General features: G+C 37.6%; 1 protein-coding gene across 12 annotated transcripts in view; it reads left to right on the top strand.

The window, feature by feature from the left end:
- Window positions 1-522: 522 nt before the first annotated feature.
- Window positions 523-25148, top strand: part of fnbp1b (formin binding protein 1b) — a 105979-nt gene continuing 81353 nt past the window's right edge. For 5 of the 12 annotated variants that reach the window (XM_028463726.1, XM_028463736.1, XM_028463735.1 and 2 more), the window contains exon 1: window positions 21360-21741. In XM_028463726.1, coding sequence (XP_028319527.1) covers window positions 21604-21741 — 138 coding nt within the window. In that variant the 5' untranslated portion in view covers window positions 21360-21603. Of the gene's footprint in view, window positions 800-11583; window positions 11668-21358; window positions 21742-25148 lie in introns of those variants that run through there. The other 7 variants (XM_028463730.1, XM_028463728.1, XM_028463727.1 and 4 more) reach the window with 5 other exon arrangements.

Genomic DNA, 25148 nt, shown 5'->3' with positions numbered 1-25148 from the left:
TACATTTTGCTGTCAGTTTGTGAATTTTTGTTGTCTTTTTTGCGTTTTTTGTTGTCATTGTGTATATTTCTCTCTCTCTCCTTTTGTATGGTTTAGTCGTAGTTTTGTGTTTTTTTTTGTTTGTTTTCATTTTGTGTCTTTGGAGTCATTTTAATGTGTTTTTGTTGTCAGTTTATATATTGCGTAATCACTTTGTGTATTTTTTTTGTTGGCATAATGTGTTTTTGTAGTCATTGTTGTCTTTTGTGTATTTTTTGTTGTTGCTTGTGTGTGTGTGTGTGTGTGTGTGTGTGTGTGTGTGGTTCTTGGACTGGTTTGTGTGGTGGTGGTGTAGGATCTGTTCAATCAAACATCTGTCGCGCCCCCCCCCCCCCCCTCTATTCTATTCTATTCTTTAGTTTATTTCAGCCTTTCACACTGCATTGATCAGCTATAGAGCTTTTATTGATTAACACCCACCGTCTCCCCCCTGCACCCCCCTATTGGGCCTTTTTTTTTTCTCCTTGCACGTGAACGCGCGTCAGCAGCTGTCATCGGGTCGAGGCGCGTGCCCGCGCGTGTGTTCTCCTGGTAGAAGACTCTTCTGCAGCAGCAGCAGCAGCAGCAGCAGATTCTGGCCATCTTGTAACAGAAACAGAGACAGGATGATATTGTAAAAGAAGAGAGAAAAACCTTCCACCAGCAGCGGATTTAAGAGCCTTTTTTTCAGCTCCTTTACCCCCCATCACCATCACGTTCCTAGGCTGGGGGTGGATTTAGTCCCGGGACTGGAACCATGAGCTGGGGCTCGGAGCTGTGGGTGAGTCCGTGTGTGTCTACTTTATTTATGATGTGGGAATGCTTGATACTAAGAATAAGAATAATAACGGTGCGTATAGATGCATTGTTACGCTCGTGTTTACGCGCTAAACGCAGCCGAACGTGCGCGTCTCTTTGTGGCTCGCGCTCTATCTCTCTCTCTGCGCGAGGGGCTAATTATTGATTATTTACTGTAATAATCCCCCTGAAAACATGTGGAGCAATGGTTCCTGTGGTGTTATGGAGCAAAACGTGTTCCTAACATTGGTTCACACCCCCCCCGTAACGTTCTCTGTCCCAGCGGTGCCAAACCGCCCAGGGGTCGTTTGTAGCCACGTGACACAGGCGCAACAAGCAGGTTATAGTCAGCAGGGGCGGCAATACAGTAAACACGAGGGGTGTCACACTCATTTTAGTCCAGGGGGCCAAATATGGACCAGTTTGATCTCAAGTGATACATTACCAATGGGGGAAAAAGGGACATTACCAATATTGTACCTTTGTTTTTTAATATCTATCTCCGTATATCTATAAAGCAAGGAACCTCTGTGTGTCTCAAATATCTCAGCGCATCAGGATCAGATTTGAGACTTTCAACATGGCTGCTGCTTGGTTCAAGGGTGTGCAACGTTGGATTTGTTTGGACCGCAATTATACCGCTCATGAATTATTTCATAATAAAATTGTCTTAAACGCAGCTAAATGTTGACAGGTAGTCATGGTAACTCAGGATAAGTTGGAAGAGCTCAGTGTTTGGCAGGTAGTCGTGGTAACTCAGGATAAGTTACAACAGCTCAATGTTTGGCAGGTAGTCATGGTAACTCAGGATAAGTTAGAACAGTTCAATGTTTGGCAGGTAGTCATGGTAACTCAGGATAAGTTAGAACAGCTCAATGTTTGACAGGTAGTCATGGTAACTCAGGATAAGTTAGAACAGCTCAATGTTTGGCAGGTAGTCATGGTAACTCAGGATAAGTTAGAACAGCTCAATGTTTGGCAGGTAGTCATGGTAACTCAGGATAAGTTAGAACACAACGTTTGACAGGTAGTCATGGTAACTCAGGATAAGTTAGAACAGCTCAATGTTTGGCAGGTAGTCATGGTAACTCAGGATAAGTTAGAACAGTTCAATGTTTGGCAGGTAGTCATGGTAACTCAGGATAAGTTAGAACAGCTCAATGTTTGACAGGTAGTCATGGTAACTCAGGATAAGTTAGAACAGTTCAATGTTTGGCAGGTAGTCATGGTAACTCAGGATAAGTTAGAACAGCTCAATGTTTGACAGGTAGTCATGGTAACTCAGGATAAGTTAGAACAGCTCAATGTTTGACAGGTAGTCATGGTAACTCAGGATAAGTTAGAACAGCTCAATGTTTGACAGGTAGTCATGGTAACTCAGGATAAGTTAGAACAGCTCAATGTTTGGCAGGTAGTCATGGTAACTCAGGATAAGTTAGAACAGCTCAATGTTTGACAGGTAGTCATGGTAACTCAGGATAAGTTAGAACACAACGTTTGACAGGTAGTCATGGTAACTCAGGATAAGTTAGAACAGCTCAATGTTTGGCAGGTAGTCATGGTAACTCAGGATAAGTTAGAACAGTTCAATGTTTGGCAGGTAGTCATGGTAACTCAGGATAAGTTAGAACAGCTCAATGTTTGACAGGTAGTCATGGTAACTCAGGATAAGTTAGAACAGTTCAATGTTTGGCAGGTAGTCATGGTAACTCAGGATAAGTTAGAACAGCTCAATGTTTGACAGGTAGTCATGGTAACTCAGGATAAGTTAGAACAGCTCAATGTTTGACAGGTAGTCATGGTAACTCAGGATAAGTTAGAACAGCTCAATGTTTGACAGGTAGTCATGGTAACTCAGGATAAGTTAGAACAGCTCAATGTTTGGCAGGTAGTCATGGTAACTCAGGATAAGTTAGAACACAACGTTTGACAGGTAGTCATGGTAACTCAGGATAAGTTAGAACAGCTCAATGTTTGGCAGGTAGTCATGGTAACTCAGGATAAGTTACAACAGCTCAATGTTTGGCAGGTAGTCATGGTAACTCAGGATAAGTTAGAACAGTTCAATGTTTGACAGGTAGTCATGGTAACTCAGGATAAGTTAGAACAGCTCAATGTTTGACAGGTAGTCATGGTAACTCAGGATAAGTTAGAACACAACGTTTGACAGGTAGTCATGGTAACTCAGGATAAGTTAGAACAGCTCAATGTTTGGCAGGTAGTCATGGTAACTCAGGATAAGTTAGAACAGCTCAATGTTTGGCAGGTAGTCATGGTAACTCAGGATAAGTTAGAACACAACGTTTGACAGGTAGTCATGGTAACTCAGGATAAGTTAGAACAGCTCAATGTTTGACAGGTAGTCATGGTAACTCAGGATAAGTTAGAACAGCTCAATGTTTGGCAGGTAGTCATGGTAACTCAGGATAAGTTAGAACAGCTCAATGTTTGACAGGTAGTCATGGTAACTCAGGATAAGTTAGAATAGCTCAGTGTTGACAGGTAGTCATGGTAACTCAGAATGTGTAATTCAGAATTAAATTTGCATCAGGAATTGAGTGTTTACAAGGTCAGTTTAAAGAGGTTTTAACTTTTATTCTGAATTGAAAGAGGAATTAAAGCTCCCATGTAGACCATCCATGAAAAAGCGACATAGGCTCCCACTTTTCTATAGACATACTTCATACGGGCTCTGCACTGGTCAGTTCAATTCACTTGAAAACTTCTTGATTTCGTTACAGATTTTTTGTGTAATTCAGAGTGATTTTGTAGAATGTATCTCCTACGTTGCATTAAAAGTGCTCCCGCTAAACCCGCTAAAATGCGGTTTACAGTTAACCCGGCGACAGGCAATAGGCTACCAACAGCAGTGCTCATTGTGTAAACCTGCTGCCTACATACAGTAGGTTAACTCACTCCATATATTAGCGTTAGCGTTGAAATCGTGAGTAACATTTCAGCCTAATTCTTAAAAGTCGAGATTTCGGCCATTTTAGGCCGACATAGTAGGAAGTGCATTATATGACATCATAGATATATGATATCATAGATATACTGTGTGACGTTGATTGGTTAATGTTTCTGTCAGCGAAACTGTAAACAAAATCAAGTGGAAACTACAAACTGACAGGTGCACGATTTGGGACAATGTCACGCATTTATGTGCAAATTTTCACCGTAAATGCGTGGTTGAAGAGACAGAAATGTGAAATTTTCACACAAAATAGGACGTAATACGATGTAATTAATATGATGAAGTTAATTTCCTGAAAAAATATCAATATGACATGGACTACACCCTCACAGACATATTATTTTGAAACAATATCAAGTATTTACAGACAATTTCCTACCATAAAACAGGTGATAGTAAGGTTGTATTTCATCCACACATGATGTATTACTGTTTTCTAAAGAAAAGGGAGTGCAGGCCCCCCTCCCCCAACCTTTTTTTCTTATTTATTTTCTAATACATCAGTGCCATGACTCAGACATCTCTGTAGCCGTCCAATCAGATTCCAGAGGAGTCTGTGCTGTGCTGAGGAAGCTGATGGAGGTTTAACTTCCCATATTATCCTTCATGCACAATAGCATTGACTGGTAGTGGAAGTTACTTCAGCTGTGGAGGAACTGGTGAAGTAACTTCCAAATGCATTATATAGCAGTTACACTGCTGTCGTAACTATTGTTTTTTTTTTTTTCATTTCATTGCATATTAACGTTTGTTGATGATGAGATCATTTTTTTTGTGAAACACAAATTGCTTTTATCATCAGATTCTTTTGGAAACTTCACACGGAAATGTAATTCTTATTGAATAATAATTATACAAAAAAAGTAACTAATATCAATAACACAGAACAACAGCACATACACTTGAATATATTACAAAAATAAAGACAACAAAAATGACTCCAAAAGCACACAAAAATACACAGAATGATGGAAAATATACAAAGCAAAAACAAAAAATGCACATAATGACTAAAAAAACACAAAACAGCAACAAACACACACAGAATGATGGAAACTAAATAAAACAACAACAAAATAATGCACAAAATGACTAAAAACACACAAAAGGCAACTTAAATACACGGAATTATGGAAAATATTAAAAAAAATGCACAAAGTTACTCTAAAACACACTAAAAATGTCAAAAACACATAGAATGACGGAAAATATACAAAAAACAACAACAAAAATGCACAAAATGAGTAAAAACCCACAAAACAGCGACAAAAAAAAAACCAAACGACAACAAACACACACAGAATCAGAGATAGATATACAAAACCCTTTGTTCTTTTCCTTATTAACATTTGGATTATTATTATTATTTTTTTCTCCAGATTTCTCATTATTCTAAATGTTGACATTAATGTTGATCATGTGACCCTCAGACATCAGACAATCACGTTTGTGGCCTCCTGCTGTGATAAAAGTTGCCCATCTCTACCTCACATTATATACGCATATATAACAGTTTATTCAAAGAAAAAACCTATTAATATTGTTAGTAGTGGTATTTATTCTGGTTTTTTACTGTCTGTCTTTAGTTTAATCATGCTGCTGCAACAAGTGAATTTCCCCTCTGTGGACCAATAAAGATCTATTCTATTCCATAGTGTTTTAGTTCTATTTAGTTCTAAGAGATTTGTCTCTCGCCTTCCTTTGTGATCTGGAGAAGTAGACGTAGGTAGAAAACCAGAGAGAGCCCTCACTCACTACAATAAATTCCTCTGCTATGATGTCACTGCTCAGCAGCAGCTCTGCTCCACTGATTTCAACCTGTTCACTGATAGATCAGCCATGCAGCGATGAATGAGGTCACGGGGCTGGATTTGAACCTCTTTTCACAACTTGATAATTAGCAGTTGTTGCAGTGTGAGGGATTTTGTCGTTTAAAAAGCAGTAGATGTGTTGTTTTTTTTGCTGGCAGATGTTCTGGCTTGTTGTTGCAGCACGTGTGTATGTGTGTGTGTGTGTGTGTCTGAGCAAACATGCACAAGAGTTTCCCTTAAACAGGTCAGTTTATGTTGACACAAACTCATGTTTTTCACCTTCCATTTATCTGAAGGCTCCACGTTACACACAAAGCGACACAATCTAAAATCAACATTTTATGTACAGTATTATATTCGCACCCTCAACCTTGCAGAAAAAAAGATATTTCACTCCAGGGGTTTTCAACCTTGGGGGAAGGACCCTGCCTGGGCGTTGCCAGATGCCGTCAAGAAATAAAGAATTTGAGGCCGTTTTTGCTTTTTTTTTTACCAATTTTTCTGCAACTACACCAAACTTTCCATATTTGAACCTATTTTCATCACTTTTTCTTGCCATATTTTTGCTCCTTTTAATGCATTTTTGCTACAATACTCCCATTTCTGACACTTTTTCATCAAATTTCAATGCCTTTTCTGCACATTTTTACAATTTCAAGACTTATAAACCATTTCCACAACTTTTCCACCTAATGTCACATGTTGACCCATTATTGTCACTTTTAACCTCTTTTCACCATATTTCATGCTTATTTTTTTTGCCAATTTAGCCGCACATTTGCCAGTTTAAAGTAATTGTTTTTACTTTTTAAATGACATTACCCTAACCCCTCCCATTCCTGCCACTTTTGAACCATTTTTACCACTTTTTCTGTCCTTTTTTTTGGCCATTCTAATGTGAAACTTTTAACCAATTTATTTCTGTGGTTTTTAAAATCCCATTTCACCACCTTTTCCACCATTGCCTATCTGCATTGCCTCACTAATAATATATATTATTGCTATATACTATGGTGGAAACAGTGGATAATATTCAGATCAATAAATAAATGTGGTCATCACAGATTCATAGAATAAATGACCATTATTTTATTGGATGGGCCCTGAAAAAGCTTGAGAATGTTGAGAACCATTGTTCTCCTCATGTGTGCAAATGTGCTTTCATTTCTAAGAAAAGAAGTGGGGGTGGTACCCCACAGAAGTTTCTAGTAATTTACCTTGTTCACAGTTCAAACAGTAAAAAAAAAAATCTCACAACATTCTTAGCATCATTAAAGCTCCGGCAGAGACTTTTCAACGCCTGGAAATGACTTCAAAACAGGTCGTCGTCGTCATGCAAAGCCAACTTTAAGCCTGGAGGTGCTTCACAGGCCATGTGTACGCTACATTTGACTGTGGAACACATTCTAAACTTATTCAAACAGAGCATTAGCATTAGCATTAGCTGAGAAGCAACGATCACTACCAGATGCTCACTTTCCCTTTGTTTCCTTTCAGTAGACCCAAAGGAATCCAACACTTGTTATGACTTCTTTCACTACAGATTCACTACCATAGATCACACACACACGCACGCGCACGCACACACACGCACACGCACACACACCCACACACAGCTATAAAAAAAAATTCTGTTTATAAAGAAACAGGAAACCATGCTGCACACGACACTGAGCTTTACATTTATGCAGAGCTAGTTCCGGATGTTGTGGCTTAGCGTGCACATCCTTTTAGTAGATAGGTTGGACATATATCGATTAGCTTAATAAGTTTAGAAAATCTGATAAAAAAAAAACTTTAAAAATGAAGCATTTTGTTGCCTAGGTGACATAACTCAAAAATAAGAGATATGACACAATTAAACCAATGTAATACTGTCCAATATTCGGAATGTTTTATGTTTTAATCATTAAATGATCATTTGGTTTTTTTATAATTAAAAAAAAAACAATTGATACAATATTTTCCAACAAATTATTGCAGATAAGGGTTTTCTTTAAAAAAAAAAAAAAACATCTAATTATCCTCTAATTTAATGACAATATATTGTAATAATGCAAACACACCCTTTCAAATGCTTTCAATTTTTATTTATCATGAGTATTTTTATTTTTACCACTGTAATTGTAATGTCAGGATTTGTATTAAAGGAGACATATCATGCTAAATCCACTTTCTTAGCCCTTAAATGCATTTTGTTGTATATTTAGAGTGTTTAGAAGTACAGAAAAAATCAAATTAATCTTTTCAGGTGCTCCGTTGATATCTTTATATTCTTTTTGGTCATATTTTTCAATCTGTTTCGATTTTTCTATTCTCTATTACATTTTTTGAACAATAACGTCACAGTATTTGCAGCAGAACTGCAAAATTAGTACATCGACTCCAGGTCCAACACTTCGAGCAATCCGCCATTTTTATTTCTCGCTTTTATTTTGTAGTCCAAGCTCAAGGATGCTGAAGTTACGAGAGGATAAGTCAAAATGTTGGGTTGTTGGATGTAGTAACCCACACGCTTCATTACAACGTCTCCCAGCATCAGAACCTTTTCAAAGTGTCTGGTTGAGTTTTATTTTTTATAGAAATGTACCACATCTGTGGATAAGGTCATTTTTATGTGTGTGAAGCACTTCAATGATGACTGCTTCATCAACCTCCACCAGTATAAAGAAGGATTTACAGAAAGAATTTGTCTGATTGAGGGTTCAATTCCTTCTATCTTTGGAGACGATGAACAGAGCACTTCAGTAAGCTGTAAATAATGCTAAAAAGTGATGATAAGACGTCCCTGTCATTGTTTTGTTAGCATTAGCAGTTGCACCGTCTTCATATGTTAGCGCTGTGTGCTCGTTTTAGATCCTTGATGATATGGCCTACGTGATTTAATTTAAGTCCAAAGTTTTCATTAATCATTTCATTTTGCCGTTTTTGTCTTTGAAAAGACTGTATTAAAATGCATTTCGTGACGTTAGCTTGGCGCTAGCGTTAGCTCGGTGCTTGTGTTAGCTCACTTGTTAGGGTTCTGCAGGTTCATCATCTTCATTTTCATCTCGCTCCACCGGGTCAGACTCTGGCTGGAACATGTAAAGCTGGATGGACAAGTCTAACGTTGTTGACATTTTGTAAATAACGTGTGAATAAAAAGTTTCTGAGCCGCTAAATAATCGTATTTCTTCTCTCAAACTACAAAAATGGCCGAACAGGGTGGAGTTGAACCGAGTGTCACCTTTGCAACCCGGAGAGGGGGCGGGGTATGAAGTGTCTCATTTGCATTTAAAGAGACAGCACCAAAATGAGTTGCTCTCAGAAGCACATCAGAAAAGTCACAGGTAGAAAAGGGGTGGAGCTATAATAATGAGGAAGTCAGACCCAAGCATTGCAGTTCCTCTTTATATAGACCACAACTGTATGATTTATATGTAAAAAGGAAGGATTTAAAAACATGATATGTCTCCTTTAATATCCTAAATAAATAAAACATACAATAAAAAATACATTTAGCTACTATTTCTTTCATATTGTTTTTTTCTCCTTCAAACCATTCAGTACCTCTAAATATAATTTGCCACTTTTAACATTTCGGCCATCACAGTGTTAATTTCGTTTTTGTAAATGTATTTTATAATTGATGCAATATTTTACAACAAATTATTGCAGAAAAGCAATATTTTGGTCAACATTTGTTTTACGATTTCTACCATTTTCCAACATTGCGATAATTACTGATTTGCCTGGAGAACGTATCACTGTACGGCAGTCACATGACCGCAGGCTCGGATATACTCATTGGGCTACATTTTCAGGTTTTTGTTAAAATTTTTCCGCCTGATGGACTCCTGGTCATGGCCGAGGCAAGTAAAAAGTTTAAAACTCCTTTTGAGGAGGCTAAAAAGACTACGATGAGACCCGGCCCTGGCCGCCGCCCCGACCCCGGCCAAAGGGGGGCGAAGGTGGCGGCAAGGCCAGGGAGTAGGAGGGGAGTGCCACAGACGCGGAAAGGAGGGCTGAGCACTGAGCCCCTCCCAGCTCGACTGACCGACCCAGCTCTTAGAACCATTCCTTGGTTTCAGGTCAACTACTGTCTGCACACACAATCAAAAGACAAGGGAGGCTGGCCCGACTGACTGATTGGTGATTTTTGCGACAGTGCTGCAGCGCTTGTGGCCACTAGGGGCGCTTGACGTGAAAGTTACAGGTCTAGCGCCCCTGGTGGCCAAAAGTTACACAGTGTTCCTTTAAATTAGAAAAGCTTCCACATGACAGGTTTATGAAAATACATAATTCTGGCAACAAACTAGACAAAAGATAGAAAAAAATGAGTAGATATGAAGTTAAAACTGGTTAGAAGCAGATTCTGAGGCTTGAAAATCTACAAACAGGAAATATTTGTGACGTTGACCGTGAGACACAAATATATGATCATTACTTAACAACGGCTCCTCTTCGTTTTACTATAATGACTGTTTCCCTTTATTGTGAAAGTCCATCCATCCATCCATCCATTTCCAAACCCATTTGCTCCTGTCTCACAGGGTCACGGGGATCTGCCGGGGCCAATCTCCAGCTCTCATTGGGCGCTGGGTGGGGGGGGGTACACCCTGGACTCCATCACAGGGCAACACAGACCACTCACTCTCATTCACTGTTATGGGCAATTTTTAGAGACCACAATTAACTTTACAGTCATGTTTTTGGATTGTGGGAGGAAGCCGGAGTACCCGGAGGAAACCCACGCAGCACGGGGAGAACATGCAAACTCCACTCAGAAAGGACTCAGGTGTCCAGAACCCAGAACCTTCTTGCTGTGAGGCGGACGTGCCAACCACTAACCCACCGTGCGCCCTATTGTGAAAGTCATTTCTGTGAAAGCAGCTGGTATCTGAACCTGCAAGGATTGACGGTGCAACATGACAGATGACGGATGAGACACCACGTGCATGGTACATCTTATCATGATCCACCTGTTCCTCGCGGTGGACAGGAAAGCTGATGACATCACAGGAAGTGAGGTCAAACGAGCGGTTTGTTAGTGATGCATAAAAGCTGTGATATTAGGTTAAATTCAGACATTCTGCAGAAAGGATGTGAACCTCATCACAGTAAATCTTAAGTCACTACTGGATTGTTTGCTTTAGTATATTATTTTTTTAAATAAGAAGAAAATTACTGCTTGAAAACACATGGAAAGAAAACATGACTCACAACAACAACAACACAGTGGGTAAAACACTATCCAGCCCCTCTTTAACGGTAAATAAATACCTTCAGTGGAACATCATTGCACTGATTGTAGTAGTCAGTGTTTTCTTAAGGACACACTGTGGGAATGTTTGCTACGTCCTGTCCTTGTGACACCATCAACCAAATACCAACGGAAGTGTGAGAAAAATAGTCAAGGGGTGTGTTGCAGTGTACTGAAATGAAGAATTAAAGCTTGGTTAAAGTCTGAATTGTTGTAAAAAGATGGCACTAAAGTCAAATTCTGACATTGTGCCGTTTGAAAATGAATAGACACAACCCAAAACCACTTCCCAAGTAGAACGAGGAAGTAAAATGTGGTCAACAACGTGACTAATTCATAGTGCAAGTGTCAAATGAATTGAAAATCTTCAGTTTAGTCACTCAGTTAAACAACATTTTGTGTCCATGTCTCATCAGATTTGCTTGAAACTTTGAAGTTTCAAGAGAGGAAAGCCACTGCATTTCCTGTTAGCTAACAAGCTAGCACACCTAGCATCACTGCTGTTAGTAGCTCCAATTTCAAAGTGTATTTGATATTTACACATGAAATATGAATAGCACATACAGAGGTAGGTAGAAACAAAACAAACTCTGTCTTTAATTTGAAAATAATTATTAATTTGACTGTTACATTTTCCCACCATGACGCTCGTTGATTGTTTCACTTCTCTCGTTGGTTTTTGGTTTAGGAACTGGTTATAAGTTTGTGTTCCTTGCAGATCCTCACAGTAGTCTACGACTAATACTGGATGGTACTTTTTTCTCATACACAAATGCGTTAACATGGACAAATCTGACACACCGAATAAAGAGCAGCAGCTCAAGGTGAGATACTCAGTAAAAGTACTTATAACTCTCTCTATATATATATATATATATATATATATATATATATATATATAACTTTTTCAGTTAGTTTCAAAGCTTTGTTCAGATTTGTAAGTCAAGTTGATGCTTTTTAAACTGGCGTTGATAGTGGCTTATCTCCAATTTCAAGAAGATGTCAAAATGATTTACACGTTCTTATCTATTGGCTATCAACTGGATTGTAGTTTTTTCTTCAGGGATTTTTAAATCTTTACTTGACTTTACTTTACTTCTGGATTAAATAAATTCATCTTGTTTAAAACATTTATTACCACCACCAAGGAGGTAATAAATGTTTTCACCGTCCTCTGTTAATGTGGATGTTTGTAAAGCAGGATATCTCAAGAAGTTTTGAACGGATTTATATAAAATTTGGCAACCTGATAGAAAATGTAAAAAGGAAGGAGTTTGTTTTTGGAGATAATCCGGAATGAGCTGTAGATACAGTATCTAGAACACGTTTTGGAGTATAATGTGGATGTTTTGGCTGGTTCTACAGCGCCACCCGTTGGTGAATTTGCACATCTAAACTCAGCAAAGGCTTGCGCTCTCTGACTGCTCTTGTTTTTTATGCTTTTACGCATCATTTCTTGTAAAATTCCACGATCTTGCGAGATTTCGTGGCATTAGAATTTCCACGGTCATTGACATGTCCGTCTCTTCCAAATACTTGATACACATTTATTTATTTACTATCCCAAAACATATAGAGAAGGGTAAATATCATGTCACAGACCAATTTCTGTTTCACAAAGTTAATTTCATAATTTTCTATGATTCCGCAAAATGGGAGGCTCTAAATTTGGTCTCTTTAGAAGCCTTTGAAACCCATTCCTGATATATCAGACCCTCCAGGAAATCATAATGTTGCGATCACAACTATTAAAGCAAATTCAGCCAATCCCACAAATTCTGTCCAATCACTGAAAATTTGAACCAATCTGACTAATTATTGTGGTTGACTTGGTGGCACAACATGGCTGAAGTCTGTCCGCCTTATGTAGGCCACATCAACTTCTGAAGCCGCCAGCCACAATCAGCCACCGGGAAAATCACCATTTAGTCTGGTTACAGACTGTGTTGCAACAGCCAACGCAACGAACGCAACTGTTTAATGATCTCCTGCTGCTCTAGAACGACTTTTAAAGAAAAGAACCTGATTAAACCTCTAGTATTACAAAATATCTTTAATAGAGCTTAATTACAGGTTCTGTCTAAAACGGTGGTAGTGGCCAATATCATTGGTGCTTGCGCCCCCTGGTGGTATCTCCACACACACATTAACAAATTGCTGAACACATTAGACTCTTCTGCAGCTGAAGTATTTGTAGCAAAAGTCATGAGTGCATTGATGAGATTCTCACAGGAAAACAAGCATTTATTTATTTTAGGATTTTTTTTGTCTTCGTTTGAAAAACTAAAACAAACTTATTCTTTATGTAATATTCTCTGCTCTGGAAACGTTTGAAATGTAATGGAAATAGTCCATATCTTGTTCGTCTTAGAGCGAAACCCGAGCTGCTTTGTTTCTTTGGGTCTGTGTTCGTGGGTCGGCAGGGGTCAGCGTCTGAAACCTTCCACAGACTAATCGTTCCTGTTAAATGTACTCTTCACTGCCCACCCACCTGCTGACTTGGTAGCCATCACGTCAAGCCCATTTTCTCCTCTTCACCTTCCGTGACCCATGGTGAGGGTAAAGTGGTGATGAATGGATTCACTTTAGATCCAACGGCTCCAGAAATGCACTTCAGGGAGTTCAGAGCAGAGAGAAGGGAGAATAAGGCTGAGTTGACGGGTTTCCGTTGAATAACACTCCTTTTTCTTTACTTGCCTTTTGACTCTTAGAAAATTACCCTTTGACTAGGGCTGGGCAATATGGACCAAAACTCATAGCTCAATATTTTTTTCTCAAAATCGCGATATACAATATAAATCTCAATATTTTTTTAACTCAATACAGATCAAAAAGACAATTCTGGGTTAAATTTGCAACTTTTGGCTTTTTCTCCTCTAAGGGACAGCACGTGTGAGTGAGTTCCGTAGTCTGTGTTAGTACGCACTCAGCAATCCATCTAACTCAGCTTTCCATGTTGTTCTGTGAAGTAACGAAAGCAGCGTCTCCTAAAACGAGCGACATTAGGTGGAAAAAGTGGTGGAAAGGGTTTAAAAGTGCCAAAAATGTCTTAAAAGTGGACAAAACTTGCAGAAAATTCACTGAAATTTGATGGAGAAGTGACAGAAATGGGAGTAATGTAGCAAAAATGCATTAAAAGGAGCAAAAATATGGCAAGAAAAAGTGATGAAAATAGGTTAAAGGTGGCAAAAAATGGGCTCAAATTGTTTCTTAGTTTCTTGAAGTACTTTAACACAAAATAAGCTATGGAATTTATATCTCAGAAATATGGAAAAGTTGTAAAGGAGGACACTGTTTTATGAATAATATTAAATACTTATGTGATTTGTAGTGTGATTGTAAAACGCCATATATCTTGAATCACGATATATTGCCCAGCTCTATCTTTGACAGTAAAAAAACATCCCTAAACTTTCACTGTGGTATGAATATTTAATGTATAAAAATCAGCCTAATATCGTTTGACCACAGATGGCTTTTCTTCCTCAAAACTCAGTGTTTTTTTTAGTCACGTTGCTTTGCAAAAATATGAGTCAACGTTTCCTGCCACGGCCTCTAATCTTCAGTCACCACCTCCTCTGTTATCTGTAAAGTCAGCCTATAATCACGGCCGTCACAGTGGACATTACGCAGCCATTGAGCCGCAATCACTTGAGCTCCGACACGCTGTACGTCACCTGGGCTTTGTAGCTCGTGTTCGTCTAATTACTGCACGCTGAACAAAGGGATTTGATCCTTGAGCGTTGGCCACATGGAGTATCCTCCAGAGGGATGATACAAGGCAAGGAAGCAGAGAAGAAGGGTGCCATGTTGGTTCATTGAGAAAGTTAAAAGTTCTCGTTTTATAGCATACCAATTAGAGCTGGGTAATGTATCGTGATTCTAGATATATTGAGTTTTCTATTTTGGCATTATGGAAAGTAAATATTATTTATACAATCACAGTACAAATCACATCATACAAGTATTTAATATTATCCATAAAGCATAGTCAAACAGTGTCCTTTACAATTTTTACATATTTCTGAGATATGTATTTTTATAGCTCATTTTGTATTAAAATACTAGTTTTAGGACAACATGAAGAGACCCAGCTTTTTTTTTTTTTATTTAACCAAAAAGCCAGACTGTAGTTTGCCAAAACATACGTGAGGAAGCTAAAATCCTTCTGGGAGAACGTCCTGTGGACAGATGAGACCAAAGTAGAGCTTTTTGGTAAAACACATCTTTGTACCGTTTACAGAAAATGAAATGAGGCCTTCAAAGAAAAGAACACGGTCCCTATGGTCAAACATGGCGGAGGTTCACTGATGTTTTGTGGTTGCTTTGCTGCTTCTGGCGCCAGATTCCTTGACTGTGTGCATGGCATCATGAAAGACTACCAAAGACTTTTGGGGCATAATGTCGGGCCTGGGTCTCTGTCAGAGGTCATGGGTCCTCCAGCAGGACAATGACCCAAAGCACACTTCAAAACGCACCTAGAAATGGCTTAAGACAAAGCGCTGGAGAGTTCTGAAGTGGCCAGCAACGAGTCCAGATCTAAATCCCATAGAACACCTGAGCAGAGATCTCAGAACAGCAGTTGAGAGAAGGCACCCCACAAATCTAAGGAACCTGGAGCAGTTGGCAGAAGAAGAGTGGTCCAAAATTACAGTAGAGAGGTTTAAGAAACTCATTGATAGTTACAGAAAGCCATTGATTTCAGTTATTTCTTCCAAAGGGTGTGCTACCAAATATTAAGTTGAGGGTGCCAATCATTTTGTCCAGTCTATTTTTGGACTTCTGTGTAGAATTATCAGATTTGGCTTTTTTTTTCTCTGTTGTTCCAATTCAAACAAAAAAAATAAACATGTGAATACCAACGCATTTGTAATTTCAACAATTTTCTGGGAGAAGTAGTGGTGCATAATCTGACAGAGGTGCAGGGGTGTCAATATTTTTGGCCACGACTGTATGTGACTAATCATTAGTGATGTGAACAGTCTATGTTCATAGCTCTAAGCTGATCACATTACAGGGAGCTGAGACACATGCTAAGTTGTTTACTGAAGGTCCAAACATGTTCCAGACCCAAACACAGCTGTCATATCCACCAGATGTATAGGATGTATAGCAGATCTTTTTCTATATTCTGAGAGAGTAGGTGGAGCTGTATTACTTGACCAAAATTCAGTTTGAATATGTAAGGAACAATTACTTAAAAAAATCAGGATTTTTTTAGACCTAAGTGCGTAGGCCATTTGTTGAGTTGTCCTGGAATGACCCCCTTTTATTTTGAAGTTATCTGCACTTGTTAATGGTAATAAATCAATCAACTTAGTGATTAATTTGTTGTTCTTAATGCCTCTTTTTACTATTAATATTAACTGTTTGAAGGAGCTCCTTAAATGAGTTAACCCTTAAGGTACATGAATATAGACATTTTCATTGTCAATATATGATATATAGTAAATATCAAGTCTAAGTAGAAGTTTTTCCACCGAGAGTTCTCATTATTTGAAGGCGTTTGTTTTTCTTTTTCTAATTAATAAAGCTTAATGCGTCTCTAGTTTCAAGTCCTTGACTTTTTTTCTTCTTGTCATTCGATGTTTTATTCTGAATCCAGACATGGTCAACAGATTGTTCTGTATGACTTCATGGTTTTCCTGATGTAAGACGTGTCTTGGTAAAAACCTGGATGTTGTCACCACACATCTCTCCATCTGGTTTAGATTACTGGGAGTATCTGCACTGCACTTACTCCTGCCCAGTGCCTGCTCACTTTTCTCCTTCCAATGCTTCATGTGCTCTTTTCACCCCTCAACGTGATGACTCATCGCTTTAATGGACACACAGATTTCTCGTCCACATCATTCCTGTAAATGTTAGTAGTGAACTGTGTCACCTTACAGGTCATTACAATCCCTACTGTTCAGACCTGGATTTAATGTTTGTTTTTTTTTAATTATTATTATTGACTGATTTTAAAGACCCACAGAATATTTTGTACTATGGCAAAAAGCTGAGAAAACAGACTTTAAAGCTAATTTTTGTTTTAGTGACAACTCTAACATCTGAACATCGTTTCCTTATATAAAACAACAACAAAAAAACACTGAGACAGGGTTTTTGAAGAGAAAGTTATTATTATTTTGCTATCTAACAATATCACTTCATAGCACCATAATCTCCCTAGTTCCTACTTCTTCCTCCTTAGCTAATGGTAGCATCAGTGGCTGATCTCACATCTAAAGGTGCACTGTTGGTCACTACATCACATTACAGCTTAGATATTGACGAGGGACCTCCGCCAGGGTGTTTTCTAGTAATTTCTGTGATAAAACGCAAATGATGAGTTTTCTCGTCAATGGCACTGAGCGTTTGGATTTGAAATGACGTAATATTACGTCAATGGCACTGAATGAGTTAATGGGGAAGAAGCCAAAAGTGGTACATATTGTGCAGCTGTTAGTTAATAAATGTGCCTGTGTAACCCAGATTTATCTTTCTGGTAAGACTTTATTGAATTCAAAATATCGAGATTTACATCAAATATCGCCACTTTGAAGAAAAATATAGAGTTTAGCTTAAGTATGTTAGAGGTCATTATACATTAGCTTAAATTGCAGTTTATTTGGCCCAAAAAAGTGGACCTTTTTCAATAAAATAAGACAATGAGATCATATTATTTTTGAAACATATACAGGGTGAAGTTCCCAATTGCTTGGTTTCAAACAAGCCAATATTTGTTGGAGGTGTCCCTGGTGTTTGCCACTGTCACTGGTTTTGGGGGAGTAAAGCTCATAAAATCAGTTCATTTCTACTGTTTTAAACAACCCCAACATAAAGTATAAGAGGGGAAACACAGGAGCAGACCTGCAATGTTTATCTCAATGAACCATCAAGCATTCTCTGCCCAACCACGTGGCTAAATAGTAACGGAGGCTAATCAGGAAATGCAGCACACCTGAGTGGCAAACATGTGGGAGGAGGAGCCTAATTGGTGAAGACACAAGCAGGAAATACCTGGAAAACACAAAAAGACTGAAGAGTTAATGCAGATTAAAACATGAAACCTAATAAATGCAAAATAAACAGGGATTGACTGAAAACTATGAACAAAACATGGAACCACACAGGATCAGAGACCATGATGAGTTCATTCTATGTGACAAAGTGCATCAGTTAAAAAAATGAAACTTAGCACACATGAGAAAAAACAACAAAAATAATTGTGTTTATTATTTTTTCTATAATTGAGCAGCCCTACGTTTTCATTTCACTCCAACGTGCAGTTCCAAAAATCACATTTCCTTAACCACTTCCCAACTAGAATAAGGAAGTAAGACTTTCATCCTGAAAGTGTTAACTGAAGTAAAAATCTACGGTTTTGGTCACTTAAGCAACATTTTGTGCGAAACTGGAGAGAGGAAAACCACAGCATTTCCTGTTAGCTAACAAGCTAGCACACCTAGCATTACTGCTGCTAGTGTATCTTAATATTTACAGATGAAATATGAATAGCACATACAGAGGTAGGTCTTTGAGACTCCAGTTACCATCACATACACGTTGTTGGATTGGAGAACATGCAAACTCCACACAAAAAGGACCCGAGTGTCCAACGCTGACGTTGAAAGTGAGAGAACTGTCACACATGTTGAGAAGTGGCCTGAAAAGCTGTACCAACCAGAGATGTCAGTTTCTCCTGCACGCTAAAGTCCTCAGAGGGCTTTACGTCCATCAAAGGAATGTAAATATTCATTAAGCAAAAGATCAAAGCTAGAAAAAGGATAAAGGGCACATATCCTTTAAGTCTAACCAGTGGACTACATAACTACTGGTAATAGTTCTACCCTGGTTTACAAGGGAATAACTGAGTTAATGCTGTTCCATAGCGTACTGATGGAAAACAATGTTTTGAAAATACCAACACTTTTCAGTTATTTTTCATTTAAATTTTGCGTCACTTTCCCCATGGATTTATGTAAGAAATAAAGCTACTTGTGTTCGAAATGGCATACTAGCGTACTACTCATACTTACGTAAGACCACATGAGTTCTGATTGGCTTTCGTCACATGCGACGAAATTATAGTATAGTTTTGTTAGTCGACAAAAATACAAATATATTTTGATAATTTTTGTTAACGTTTAATTTTTAGAATTTTAGAATGAAAAGATTGAGTATGCGAGAAATACCAGAATGTTTACAATATAAGGACGTTTTTTACGTATGCACTGTGGGCACACTCGTCATACTCAACCGTCCCATGATGCATTGCGAATGGAATGTAAATTGGTCCTGGGACCAGCTTCAAACTAAAAATCAAACGTCACCTTTTCAAAATAAAAGCATATCTTCTTGTCTTCCATTAGTTTTTTAACGCTTTTGTAAATAGAGCTCTTATTTTGAAGTTAACAGGAAGTTTCGTCTGTAGAATAGCATTTACTCTTTGAGTTTCTCAATATTTTTTGTCAAAATAGTGATATACAATATAAATCTCATGATTTTTAACTCAATAAAGTCTTACCAGAAATACAATTATAGGTTAAATTTGCTGATGAAAAATGCTCCATAGGCACATTTATTAACAAACAGCTGCATGACATGTTCAACTTTTGGCTTTTTCTCCTGTAAGGGACAGCACGTGTGAGTGAGTTCTGTAGTCTGACTTGTTCTTTATGCTGTTCTGAGAAGTAGTGAAAGCAGCGACTCCTAAAATCAGCAATTTTATACAAAATAAAAGCCCAGGCCTATTCAGAGGCCAATGCAGATGGTTGAAATTTGCTGTTTTGATCTCCATTATAAACACTCGGTTTGTTGACATTCTTGGAACAGTTCCCTGCATTGCATTGTGGGATGTGGAGCCCTGTAAACTGATAAATGGATGTGTTTTTAGTTCATTATTAGCATTATTTCTCGCCAGACAAGTTGGATAGTGATTGGCTCGACACCGGTTTTGTTCTAGTTTGTTCCCAGTATTCCCGTAATTTTGGCCATATTCAGGTTTTTCCGCGTAAGCCCCAAAAAATAAACATCCCCCATTGTTTTTAGACAACATTCAGTGTGAAAACACTAGAAATGTGTTGGGAATTCACTTTGGCAGAGGGTTTTTTTTTTTGAGCAAACACGAGAAATCAAGGTAAGACTGTTGGCCTTTAGCTTGTCCTTCAAATTCCTGTCGTCACGTTCATGTGAAGCTGAGCAAGAGGAGCACGTGCTGACAGATCTATTTATGCACAGAGACTGTACGCAGTCGCTCTGAGTGTAAAGCTTGTAAAACACCAGCAATCTAGTCTCTCATTCACTACCATGATATTTTGCAGCAGACTTAATTATAACTCAATGTGTCTGTGAGTCTCTCAGAACCTCAGAGGATTCAAAAAGACCATCATTAAAACTTTAAACACTGACAGTGATCGATAGGGAAGTACAGTCATCGTATAAAGGCTGTATTTTTGCATTTTAAAACCATTGCACGGGAACATGATGTTGGAAAAAAAAGGACGTGTCACAAACAAATGTAGCATTACCGGAGATTATCTGAAACATGTGAAAGAATTTGAAGTATTAGTGGCCAGCTGAGGATCAAGGCTTTGTTTGTGCACAGTAGTCCAAGTTATTTACTTTTTTGGCATAAAGAACGTGCCAAAAAACTGTTGACGTTGACGTTTGTTAACATTATTATTGTAACGATTTTCTAAAACTGCTGGAATACCTTTGTATTACATTTTCTTTCCATTTTTGTTGTCATATTGTGTCTTGTTGACGTTTTGTATGTTGTTGTCCTTTGATATGTTTTCATTGTCCTTTGATATGTTTTTGTTGTCCTTTGATGTGTTTTTGCAGTCATTTTCTGTATCTTTTGGTCCTTTTAGTGTATTTTTCTGTCATTTTCTGGATTTTTGTTGTTATATTGTGCATTTCTTTTGTGATTCTTTGACATTTTGTTTGTTTTTGTGGTCCTTTTATATGTTTCTGGAGTCATTTTCTGGGTTTTCTTGTTCTTTTGTGTGTATTTTTCTGTCATTTTGTTTATTTTTTGGGGGGCCCACACTGAATTTGACCGAGGGCTGCTTGTGACATGTTGCACATCATGTCTGCTTTTAACGGTTGATCGTAGTTTTGTTGCCACAATAAAACTACACAATGTTAGTAATGTAGTAGCTAAGTAATGTCAATCTATAATGTTTCCATTTTCATATATTGAATGAATGTTAGTAAATCCTCACCTGTTGCCATGTTGTAGCACAATGAAACATTAGATCTCGACAAGTTATGGCAAACTTTTAAGCTCAACCGTTTCCTTTATTCCAGAGAATTGCATAAGATTTTAACAAACTTTAATACCCACTTAGAATAACAAAAACAGCTCAGAGGGAACAATGGCTAATGTGTATTTGCTGAGGCCTTAAGGGATTAATCAAGGAGAAGCCTATTGGGTGGTAAAGGTAGCGAAGGGTGGAGCAGTAATCAGATTATTCACCACGTCATTTTAATCAAGTGTCCTGCTGGTTGCAACATTTCTGTTGTTCTCGCTGCTCACAATACAGTTTGTTCCTTCAACTTGAGACATTTTTGGAATCCACAGGGACGACGACATATTTGTTTCTTTGGCTTCATCCTCCTCACTCGTCGTGTGTAATTTGAATCCAAAGTGTGCGCCGACTTGTTCGCTTCGACGTTACTCCTCCTTATTCTGCCCATCGGGGATGGATTAACTTTTCAATCTGCTCCTTTTTTTGTTTGTTTCTTTCTTTTTGTAAAAATTGTCGAGCATGTTGCGCAGAAGAAGCGAGTTCTTCCTCTTCCTGCAGGACAACGCTCTGTTTTTAAAGTGTGACAGAGGAGAGCAACAGCTGAGTCCTCATGAGGAGTATCTGCAGGTGTTGCTGCAGATGAAGATGATCAGCGCCGTAAGCATCAACAATAATACATCATCATAATAATAATAATCGTTTGATTTTGATCAATCAACGTTGCAGAGGGACTGTATCTCAAACGTGAATTCAGAGAAAGTGTGTGCCGCGTGTGTGTGTGTGCGTGTGTCTATGCCAACACGTATTCTTAAATTTCAGCCCAGCGGAGTCGTTGTTGCTAATTATATCTACATGGTATGCAAAGGAAGAGTTTGTACACATAAGGTCACCCACTGCTCCAACCAGCTGCTCAGATTGTGAAAGGGAAGTTTTTTTTTTTTTTTTAATCGTATCCTTCTTTATGTGTTAATATTCAATGTTTACATCAAATTAATGACCTGGGGGTCAAGTCCGGTCCTTTAAAACTTCATATTCCCTCGAAATTAACAAATTCAATGAAATTGTGCAAAATTGTGGAAAGAACTTTAAAAAAAAATCCAGTGATTTATCACAAAAAAATCCCACAAAATTTATCTAAATTACACAAAAATGTGTTACAAAATCAAGAATAGACACTAGGGTTGAGGTCAATTCAATTTTTTCAATTACAATTACGTTTTAAATTATCCATGTTAAATTACAACTTAATTATGATTACAATGACAATGACATTTTTCCCCAATTCCAATTAAGAACACAATTATAATTTTTCCCCGAAAGTCAATTAAAATTACGTTCTCAATTACTAAAGTTCAAATTGAATTAACCACAGTTATCGAGCCTGTAATAAATAAGCCCATTAAATGTAACCGTTCTCTTGTGTTAGCTTTTTGTTAGCATCTCTAATGCTAACGGGTCAGTTTGACCCATGTCTTAAGTCAGCTGTAAAATACACCAAAAAAATATTATCTATCATCTAATTTGTTTTTATCTATTGGTTACCTTGTTCGGTTTCCTTATCCCTCCCTTTAAATAAAAAAACAAAAAAAAAATGGTAGTGGGAACATTAGATATGAAACATATTTTAATGATTTTCATAAATAGAACTGTAATTTTTACGTCTAATTAAATTGTAAATGACAGGTTTTATAGAACTTCCAATGTCACTTACAATTACAGTCAATTATTTGAACTTTGTTACAATTCAATTATGATTACAACAGCAACATGTTTTTACAATTACAATTACAATCACGTCATAATTGTAATTAATTATCGATTGTGTGATTACAATTATAATTGAACCTTGATCTTTTCATTGAAGGGCCAAAAATGAATGGCAACGTTAATGTTCCAGTGCATGAAAATAAATATGTTTCTAACATAACTGTGCAAAAATAAACACCTAAAGTAGTTTTGAAATGGAAGAACACGTTTCTTTATTGTATTTCATGGGATAAAATTTTTAAACATTGAAATTCAAATTCAACAAAATGAGACACAACGTGCCCCGCCTCTACGATCAAAACACTACAGTGTTTACATTGCTTTGAAAAATCCTTAAAAACTCGATTAAAATAATGTAATTGGACCTCAGCTTTAATAACAATAATAATAAATCAGTTTTATATAGCGCTTTTCAAAGAAAACTCAAAGACGCTTTACAGGAAGCTTTAGATTTCTTTTTCTTATAAATCTCTGTACTGTATTACATTATTTCTTATATTTTAAAAAAATATTAAAAAAATTAACAATTTCAAATATGCACGGTGGACCAAAACTAATCGCAAGTTGGCCCGCAGGCCCCAAACTGGACGGCCATGACTTACATACTGTGCTTTTCCACGTGTAACTTATGTATAAACTATAACAGAATAATGTGGAAATTGTTTTTTTTTCGCCAAATCAAAATATGCAGAACACTTGAGATCAAACTGGTCCGTATTCGACCCCTCAACCAAAATGTGTTTTAACCTTTGGATAAAAGAGTCGGGAGGAAAGTAGATTTGGGCTGCATTGGCAATGTTTCAAAATAAGAGCGCTACAGGAAGTAGATAAACAAAGTGTCCTGCAGCTGAATGACTCAGTGAAAGATGAATAAAAGCTATTTAAACTTTATAAACTTGTAGCATCTCATCCATCCAGTGAAAGTGTGGCTTTCTCTCCCACACAGAGGTTACATCAGGCTGTGGAGGCCATTGTTCCTCCTCCCCTGGTTCCACAAAGCTTGATTTGTGTCCGATGGAGGCTTTGGTATTTCCACTTAATATTTGCTGTCGCTGCTGAACGCCTACCGTTTATAGAGCCTGGAGGAAGGTGATCTACTGTCAGGTTCTACTGTACTCACACTTTACTGACAGACCCAAGAGAAAAATGGTCCGATCGGTGTCATAATTAAAACAGTGTTTCTTTGTATAAGTCACCTAAAGTAGCAGTTGGACGACTGTGGGCGGATGCAGATTTATTCTCACAGCTGTGTGAAATAACAGTAGCACAGTTGTCTTTGTAACACTGAAAATGTCTTCTCAGAACCACTAGATACAAGTAGAACGTTCTACCTAAATGACCATGGAATTGGTTTATTACTGTGTCTCCATGAGTTTAATAAACTGGAATTATACTTTGTTGGAAAAGCTGGGTCTCACACCAAAGCCTACGGTCCTAGTTTCAAGTTAAAAGATCCAACCTTTCAAAACAAAAGCATTACACTACTATGTAGTATGTTTGATGGCTTTAGGAATTTGACAGAAATAGGGATGTAACGATTCACTCAACTCCCGATACGATTCGATTCACGATACTGGGTTCACGATACAATTCTCTCATGATTTATTTTACAAAATGGGAATGTAGACAAATTTAGAAAATACTGTATTATTTTCCATTTATATTTCATTGTCAAAAGAATCCTTTGATAAACTATTCAAAACAATGCAATTTAACTAAAAATAAATCTTGAATGAAATAAATAAAGGAATAATAGAAATGAAAATGAAGCCTATTAATTTAAATTCTGGTTCTATAATAAACAATGCAAAACTGCATAATAGTTCTTTTTCTTTTTAAAAGTGCAACTGAAAATGTATTTTGTGCCTTAACAATTGGACTTAAAAAAAAAAAAACGTGATTACACTGATTTACGTCATATTTGTTTGGACCAGCAGAGGGCGCTGGTAACACAGTGGTCGGTTGGCATGCATAAATTCTTGCAGTGAAGAAGAGAAGCTATGCTAGCAGACAGAGCTAATAGAAAAACGTGACTTTTACAGATATTCAAGTAATATTACAGATATTCTTTCGGTGCTAAAAGGGCAATGAATCATTTATTAACATATTTAAGAGTAGAAGGCGGCCAGAAAGAAAGTATTAGCAGACTCCGCCCGCCGCCTACACTTGTACACTTGCCCTCTGCTGGGTAAAAAAGTACTGCGATTCAATTTTCAGAAAATCGATATCAACCGTGATACCTATGAATCGATTTTTACCTGCCTTACGATTAATCGTTACATCCCTAGACAGAAATC

Source organism: Gouania willdenowi, chromosome 12, assembly GCF_900634775.1.
Source record: "Gouania willdenowi chromosome 12, fGouWil2.1, whole genome shotgun sequence".
Classification (NCBI taxonomy): domain Eukaryota; kingdom Metazoa; phylum Chordata; class Actinopteri; order Blenniiformes; family Gobiesocidae; genus Gouania; species Gouania willdenowi.
Note: the sequence above shows the minus strand (reverse complement) of the source record. Positions and strands in the feature narration are given on the sequence as shown.